The 8,297-nt window shown below is 48.9% G+C and overlaps 1 protein-coding gene across 1 annotated transcript in view; it reads right to left on the bottom strand.

Annotated features, from left to right (window-relative positions):
• LOC121698698 (inhibin beta B chain-like) overlaps positions 1-8,297 on the bottom strand; it is a 9,605-nt gene extending 1,308 nt beyond the window's left edge. Inside the window, exons 1-2 of the mRNA XM_042081004.1 lie at positions 7,147-8,297; positions 1-1,459 (exon numbers count right to left, since the gene is read on the bottom strand). The exon at positions 1-1,459 is cut by the window's left edge and continues 1,308 nt beyond it. Coding sequence (XP_041936938.1) covers positions 684-1,459; positions 7,147-7,528 — 1,158 coding nt within the window. The 5' untranslated portion in view covers positions 7,529-8,297 and the 3' untranslated portion in view covers positions 1-683. The remainder of the gene's footprint in view (positions 1,460-7,146) is intronic.

The raw sequence follows: 8,297 nt of genomic DNA, 5'->3' as shown, positions 1-8,297 counted from the left end.
TTGGAGAGAGGCAGGGTTGGTTTTGGCAGTCCAAATAGACTCCCTTACTGGTTGTCTAAGGCTCCTTTTTGTGTCTTTTGTCAGAGCATGTGAGAATTCTCAATTTTTTGAATACAAGAAAAGACAAAATGGCAAATATTGAATAAAAAAAAAGATTAACGATACAAACTCATAAATCACCATCTCTTCTGCATCCTTTAAACATTGTGACCTAAGTTATTTTACAAACCTTTGTTTATAAAACTTGACTGAATCACAAGCTGGCAGAACTGATAAATGCTTCTACCAGGAATATTAACAAACATAAATAATATGTACACAATGTTCTGTGCATGCTTGTATAACTGTGTGCATGACGTGTGTTTGCATTTGAGTGTGTGTGTGTGTGTGTGTGTGTGTGTGTGTGCGTGTGTGTGTGTGCGTGTGTGTGTGTGTGTGTGTGTGTGTGTCTTTCTGTGTGGCATCTGTGGTTGTGCCCATGAACGCGGTCAACTGTGTGTGCTGGTGTTCAAGAAAATGTTCATAAATATTACTTTGTTACTATAATTATTCTTGCAATATTATTTTCTGTGTACAAAAGTCCAACGTGAGTCCCCTCCCCCCTCTCTCCCCCTCAGTTTCTTTTTGTGTGTTTCTTCGTATTTACTCGTTTTTTCTTTCCTGCTTGTTGTTTTAAATAAGACTCAAGCACAGCCGCACTCCTCCACGATCATGTTGGGGACGTCTCTCTTGACGATGTTGTACTCGTCGTCGAAGTAGAGCATGGACATGGTGCTGAGTTTGGTGGGGATGCAGCAGGAGTTCATCGAGCCGGGGCTCATGCCACGCATGCGGTACTGGTTGACCACCGCCGTGTGGAACGAGGACGCCGACCCCGGCACCCCCGCCATGTAGGCCGGGCAGTTGCCCTCGCAGTAGTTCCCGAAGTACCCGGACGGGGCGATGATCCAGTCGTTCCAGCCGATGAGCCGGAAGTCGATGTAGAACTGCTGCCGGCAGCACAGGCTGTTGGTGCCATCGCACTCCAGGCCGCGCTTGCGGATGCGGTGCTTGTTGTCGGCCAGGCGAGCCTGGACCACCAGGAAGGGCCGGTGCGACTCGTCGGCGGGGTTGACCAGCGAGGGGATCACGCCCGACTCGTCGCATCCCTCGCAACGGATGTCCAGGTTCTGCCGCCGGTCGCCCTTGCTGAAGACCAGCTTCACGGCCTCGGTCAGTGGGAAGGTGTGCCAGCCGCTGCGCTTGAGGTCCACGCGCTTCTCCACCAGGTTCCACTTGCTGCTCAGGCCCGGCTCCTGGAAGTACACCTTGACCGTCACCTTGCGGCGCGGGCCCTTCTCCGACGTCGAGGGCAGCAGCTTGAAGTACAGCCACAGGCTGGCCTGGGACACGTAGAGGTTCTGGTTCCCCTCGTTGGAGATGACGAAGAAGAGGCTCGACTTGGAGGACACCAGCTCATCTGTGGAGACGAATAAAGAAGGAGAGGAGGAAGAGGAGGAGGAGGAAGAAGAAGAAGAAGAAGAAGAAGAAAAAGAAGAGGGAGAAGAAGAAGGAGAATGTTTAGATTCACTCTCTTTGAGTGGCTGAGCTGTAGGTCTTACGTAACCGAGACACAGGACCCTCTCAGTTTGAGTGCTTTTGTGAGGCGCCGATTAGCCGCCCCCTGAAAGTTTCCATCAGTTCCACCAGCTATAGGGGAAGAGACGCCTGTGTTTAAGAGAGACATTAACATGCACAGTGGGCAGACCGCCCCTTCACACACTCGCTGAACATTTCAAAGAAGTGGGCCCGCGTCAACTTAAAGGTATCAGATGGTGTTAAGCCTTCCACTTTAAAGGCAACTTGGGTGGGGGGACTTGTCACGATCTGTTCTGCTGTCACCTTTTTTGCTCTCCCCTGGGCTATTCGTCCCTCAGGGCTATTCAGGGCTATTCAGACGGGTGCTGCTGGTGGCACAGGCACCCTCGGGCCTTCCTCCTCATCCCTGCTAGTTTTTCGCCCCACGCCGTAACGTGGTCCCAAAAGCGATGACAGCGTGGGCTCGGGGTTGGACCCAGTTGGCCCGCAGTCAAGGCGAAGAGGGAACGAGGGGCTGGTGGTGTGTGTGTGTGTGTGTGTGTGTGTGTGTGTGTGTAGGGGGGGGGGGGGCAGCTTATGAAGGGGACACAAGCACAAAGGTTCAAAGGCTTGGCTGTGAAAGCGGCTGTAACCCGGAGCCTCATAGGCACACAATGATGTAAAAGGAAGCAGAGGATGCAGCCCCGCATTGAGAGCACAGCTTTACAGTGGAAGCATGATAAAGCAAAAAAAAGAAGAAGAAAAAGACAGAAAGAAAGAAAGAAAGAAACATGATAAAAGGAAGAGTGGAAAGCAAGGAGAAAGGGCAGCTGGATTTGCATGACATAGACCATGTTATGACTCAGAGAAAAACACTCCCCTTGGTTTTGTTTGGTTTTGCTTTGCTTTTGCTTTGCTTTTGCTTTGCTTTGCTGTGATGTTCTCAGCGTTTTTGTTTTGTTGCTTGTTTGTGTGTTCTTTTCCTAATGACAGTCCTGTCAAGTAATAACTATAATCAAACGGCTGCTTGTGTCATGTTGTGTTGTGCGTTGAGGCCGACGCGCTGGTCCAGCCTGTCATTAATTGTGGTCTGCGTGGGGGGGCCCGGGCGGTGAGCCGGCCCATAAGCCGACGTGAGATGATTTGTTCTCCTGTGTATTAACTGATTTGTCAGGGTTGACACAAACAGCTGGTCAGCATGATGGATGAGGCCCTTTCAAATACCCCCACAAGAAAGAGCTGCCTGAAAAACACGCTATTCACCAGCATTCAAATAGGAGCTTCAATGGGACGAGATAAAAACAAGACACAACTTAGCCGAAGACAGGCGGCTTTTGTGTGTGTGTGTGTGTGTGTGTGTGTGTGTGTGTGTGTGTGTGTGTGTGTGTATGCGTGTGTGTGAGTTCATGGGCAAACTGAAGATTCCTCCTCATGGGATGGTGCTTTTTGCCCAGGCATCTCAAGTTATATAATAATAGTTGCATATTCGATGACGCTGAAAATAAACTGCACTTGAAAGTTTAAATTGGTCAGGATGTTGGCTGCTGCTGTCTTTTTGGGGGTTTTTTTTCAGTCGCCCTTTGAGACAGAAACATGCTTCCCTAAAACCCCTCGTGACTCGAGTACAAGTAGTCGACGCACGACGCCTCTTCCTGAGCCATCGCTTGAGAGCGTTTCGCTCTCCGCCTGCCCGGCCGTGACGGCGACCGCACTGGGAGCGAGCGAGCGAGCGAGCGCGACGCTGGCGGCAGGGAGTTTAAGTCTGGGGCGGAATGAGAGCTCGTCTAGACGGCCGGTCACGTGGGGGAGGGCAGTGTAGGCAATCGGCCTCTGCGCTCATCCCTCTGCATGCTCTGCTGCTGTGCTGTAACTGATCTCTAGATGCCAGACTCTCTATCTCTCTCTCTCTCTCTCTCTCGTTTCCCTCAGCCTGCGTTGCACTGGGAAAAATGCACACACACACACACACACACACACTGCCCACAGGGTGAGAGAAGAGCACGCCAACACACAGCTTTACATAGCTCTATCTGACCTCTTATGGTAACTCTACTGACCACATCGTGGAGTTCGTGTGCCCTCACTAACCTCTACTCTGCACAGTGCAAAGAGATGTGTCTGCGTCTGCTGATGGAGACCAGTGGTGTTTGTGTGTGTATGTGTGTGTGTGCGTGTGTGGTGTGTGTGGCTGATGGAGAACAGTGTGTTTGTGTGTGTGTGTGTATGTGTGTGTGTGTATGTGTGTGTGTGGTGTGTGTGTGTGTATGTGTGTGGCTGATGGAGAACAGTGTGTTTGTGTGTGTATGTATGTAGTGTGAGTGTATGTGGGTGTGTGTGTGTGTGTGGCTGATGGAGAACAGTGTGTTTGTGTGTGTATGTGTGTGTGTATGTGGTGTGTGTGTATATGTGTGTGTGTGTGTGTGTGTGGCTGATGGAGAACAGTGTGTTTGTGTGTGTGTATGTGGTGTGAGTGTATGTGTGTGTGTGTGGCTGATGGAGAACCCAACCCAACACACACACACACACACACTGTTCACTGTTCACTGTGTGCTGTTTGTGTTTCACTAATTCACCGATTGGGTTAAATGCAGAGACCAAATTTCCCTCACGGGATCAAAAAAGTATATATACTTATACTTATACTTATACTTATACACACACACACACACACACACACACACACACACACACACACACACACACACACACACACACACACACAACCAACTAACCAACTCTGGCTGCCTTGTAACAGCGGGACAGAACAATACCTGGGTGTGCCCTACCGCAGAGGCCTGTAGCCGTGTGGCTGCCCGGCATGTCCCCACACGTACAGCGGCACGCCGCCCAGCGCAAAGCAGCTAATCTGAGGGTCATTACTCAACGTCTGCCTGCTGAAACAGCAAAACTCCACACCTGAGAACGGCTCCAAAACACTTTGTTTTGATTGACAGTGAGTGACAAAAACATTAGCAGCCCACTTTAGCCCCAGGATTATTTGGCTAATGCGGTTTATGATTGTTGTGATTAAGCAGCGATTAGGCAGCGATGGAGGCAAGTGGGCATATTTGTCTGCTTGTATTCTCTTTAGGAAACATAATCTGCGCTCTCTTTCTGTTCCACCAACTTGTCCTGTTTCTGTCTATGGTAACAAAGAGGTGCTTGACAGCCATCATATGCTTGCAGTGCTTGTCTGCAATTAAACATTAAACACTCTCTCTCTCTCTCTCTCTCTCTCACACACACACACACACACACACACACACACAAACACACTCACACATAAATACACACATACACACACAGTCCCAGAGAAAGATAGAGAAAGAGTGAGGGGCCCTATCTGTCCACAAACACACACACAGCACTCACTCATCATGGTACAAAAGAAAAGGGGGTTTTACACACACACACACACACACACACACACACACACACACACACACACACACACACAACCGCAAAGCAGGACAATATGCTCAGGCAACCAAATACCCATGTGATTGTGAGTGTGAGTTTGTGTGTGTGCGTGTGTGTGTTTATGTGAGTGTAAGTGAGTATGTCTGTGTGTGTGTGTGTGTGTATGAGTGTGTGTGTGAGTGTGTGAGTGTGAGCCGGCCTGGTCTGTCATGTCCCTGGGTCACCCTGCATTCTAATAAGGCTCGGGAGGAGCAGGGGCAAGGGGTGAGAGGCTGAGGAGCGAAGGGGGGGGGGGGGGGGGGGGGGGAGGAGCTCAGCCACAGCGGCTGCAGGGTCCCCCCTTCTGCTGCCGGGGGGTTGCGCTGCAGTCTCTCCCCATCCACAGCACACACACACGGAAAACCACCAGGCTGACCAAAAAACACCAAAATCCTGACCAAGAGCGGCCAGTGGCGGACACACAAGTGCACCGGGGTCCTATCTGTCAGTGAGGATAACGACTGGGTCCCACACAGAGCACCTGAGAGGGCATTACCAATGGGAATTGTTTACTCATGTGTTCCTCCACTGTAAGATCTCATTTCGTTGAATTACACAGAGAGAGAGGAAGAGAGAGAGAGAGAGAGAGAGAGAGAGAGAGAGAGAGAGATGGGTGGGGGTGTTTTTCTCTTAGAATAGTTTGTTTGTGTTAACCAGATCACTGTGACTGTTTCACTCTTTCTCTGTTCAAAACTGCAAGTTTTATATTGACTCAAGTATCTGAAAAAACAGTCGCAAACACAAATCAAGAGAGGAATTGCAGGCACCACATCCAAACCACAGCAATGCCTTTGCCCAAATATACTGACCAGTAGGCCTACTGATTTTAACCTTCTAGTATACCTGCTGTTGAGAGATCCGCACAGCCACTGTCAATCCAAACCACAAAACACATGAGAAGAGCATCCAAGAAGCCCAAACTGGCAGGGGCTGATCTCTGTCAGAGGCGAAGCATGAGGCTTCATTGATCATTTCAAGTCGCCTTTATGAGGCTTCTCAACAAATTGTTCCTGGAACTTGTCACGGAGCCACATCCAGCTGGCAGCCAGAACCCCGGGTGTTTTTGCCGCTTCGCCAAAAGGCAAGGGGGCGACGGAGGAAGGGAGGACTGCGGTCGGCGCCAGAGGGAAAACAGCGCTCGCGCCTGCGCGCGCACGCACACACACACACACACACACACACACACACATACACACACACACATCCAGAGATGTTTTATAGTGGATCGTCTCAAAACATGAGTGGCCAAAGACAGACCTGATCCTTTACAAGCGATGTAAACTGTTACCTCGAATAACTAATAAACTAGTATCGTTTGGTGAATTTTGTTTTTGTTGTTTCCTCTATTATTGTTGTTTTTTCTTAGCACAGAATCAAATGGAATCACGTTACCAGCTTCTGTGCCGCAAAATCTCCAGATGGTCTGCGGGCACACTTCAGTATTGGTAAATAAGCATGTGACGTGCTGCTCTGTCTCTGACAGACCAGGGAAACCTCGCTGTTGGGTTTTACTCAGCGTATGGCGCGTGGTGTCAAAGGTTGGATTTTTTCATAAAATAATGTGGAATCTCTGTTACTGAGTGAATGGTCCTTCGTCTGGCTACATTTACCCGTCACCTCCCAAGTTACTCCCCAAAATATGATTTTGACCGACTCCTCTCCGTCTCGGGACAAAGGAGGGCGTGTGTGATTTGGCGCAGACACGCACCCATGTTCTTATGAGGCTCGTTCCAGAAAAGATAGCCTAAATTGTAGGAGACAAGCATGAGAATATCCTTTTTTTACTTTTCTGCTCGAACGAGACTTAAATGTTAAAAAACATTATCCAAGGACTAAAATTAAATAGACCCCGCAAAACATGTAGCCTATATATATATTTCCACCATTTACAAGCCGATTTTTAATGGCAGGTTTCTATGCAATTGCTCAATTTTGCATTCCGCCAAAAATAAGTGCGGCCTTGACTACGCGTACGACCTCACATGAATATATTTCTCTTGGACAACAGCCATCAGGGGGTAAGATAACCTAATGGACCGGCCAACTACAGACCCACCATGCGCACGGTCCCTTTCTGCTTCTCATACCACCTCATGGGAAAGTCACTTGGCTAATAGGCTGTTTACACACCTGTTTCCGCGAAACTGATGATCTCTGAAGTTTCCTCCTCCACCTCGTTGTGGTAACTCGCGTGTCCATCAAGGTTTGGGATTTCCACTCTCCCGTCCTCCCTTACTTTCCCCGCGTGAAGTTTCCTTAACGCAGTCACCATCGCCGCCTTCGGGATGGGGTGGGTGATGTTGGGTCGCTCCCGCATCTGTAACCTGTTCAGAATATGCCTTTTCACTGCCTCCAAAAAATCTATGTCCATCCTCCTCGACTCCTCCGTCTGACCGATTCCGCAAGAAGCGCAGGTATCCTGGGACACTGTCTGGGTCTCGGGGGCCGGTGTACAGCGGATGGAGAGTACGCACGCCACAAAACAGACCACTTTTGTGATAAACTTTATCATCTTCCTTTCAAGTTATTCGAAAACCCACGCCAGTTCAATCGTGTGGCTTTAGTTCGTCAAAAAGGTGGGTACAGACACCTTTTGTTCGTATTCCCAAAATCACCGTTCTCTATACAAACACCAGCTTAAGTGCAGTGCGGAGAGAAGAAGGGTCTATTGATCGAGTTGTAAAATCCACTTTGTCCATGAAAGAGTAAAGAATGACTGTCCTTCATGCGATATTATGGATGAATGGACTGGGTGTAGAAAAGCTGAATAATTCCTTGTGATATCTATTCCTTTACACTAGGGTCTTTGGTCATTCTCTGATGTTGCCTATGCCGTGCGCCGCCGAGACAGTAGGCTCAGCCCGTTTTCCCAAGCAAAATGATCAAGTTGACTTACTGCACTTAAGCGCAGTGCCTGCCGTCTCATGCCATCGCGAAATGCGTGTCGGCTGGTATAATAAACATCAACGGTATGTAAATATGTAAATATTTAAGCGGTACCTCTGTCACTTGACAGAATTGTCAAGTCATCCGTTGGCCGCAGACCAAAAGTCAATAAGGAAAATCCATAACGGTAAGAGATTTAAAAACGCGAAGTTATTGTGATAATTTCTCGTAAAATGGTGTATCCAGTTTGTCATTCGTTTTGCTCTTATTTGCTCAGGTGTAGACCCCCTTTGTCTTCGTCCAGAATGACTGACTTCAGTAAAGATTTCGGCTACGTCCTCGTTCACTTGGGCGTAAGGAGACGTGATCATCAGAGCGGCTTTACTCCTTGCAAT

Source organism: Alosa sapidissima, chromosome 23 (genome assembly GCF_018492685.1).
Source record: "Alosa sapidissima isolate fAloSap1 chromosome 23, fAloSap1.pri, whole genome shotgun sequence".
Taxonomy (NCBI): Eukaryota; Metazoa; Chordata; class Actinopteri; order Clupeiformes; family Clupeidae; genus Alosa; species Alosa sapidissima.
The sequence above is the reverse complement of the archived record's forward strand: the minus strand, read 5'-3'. Positions and strand labels throughout refer to the sequence as shown.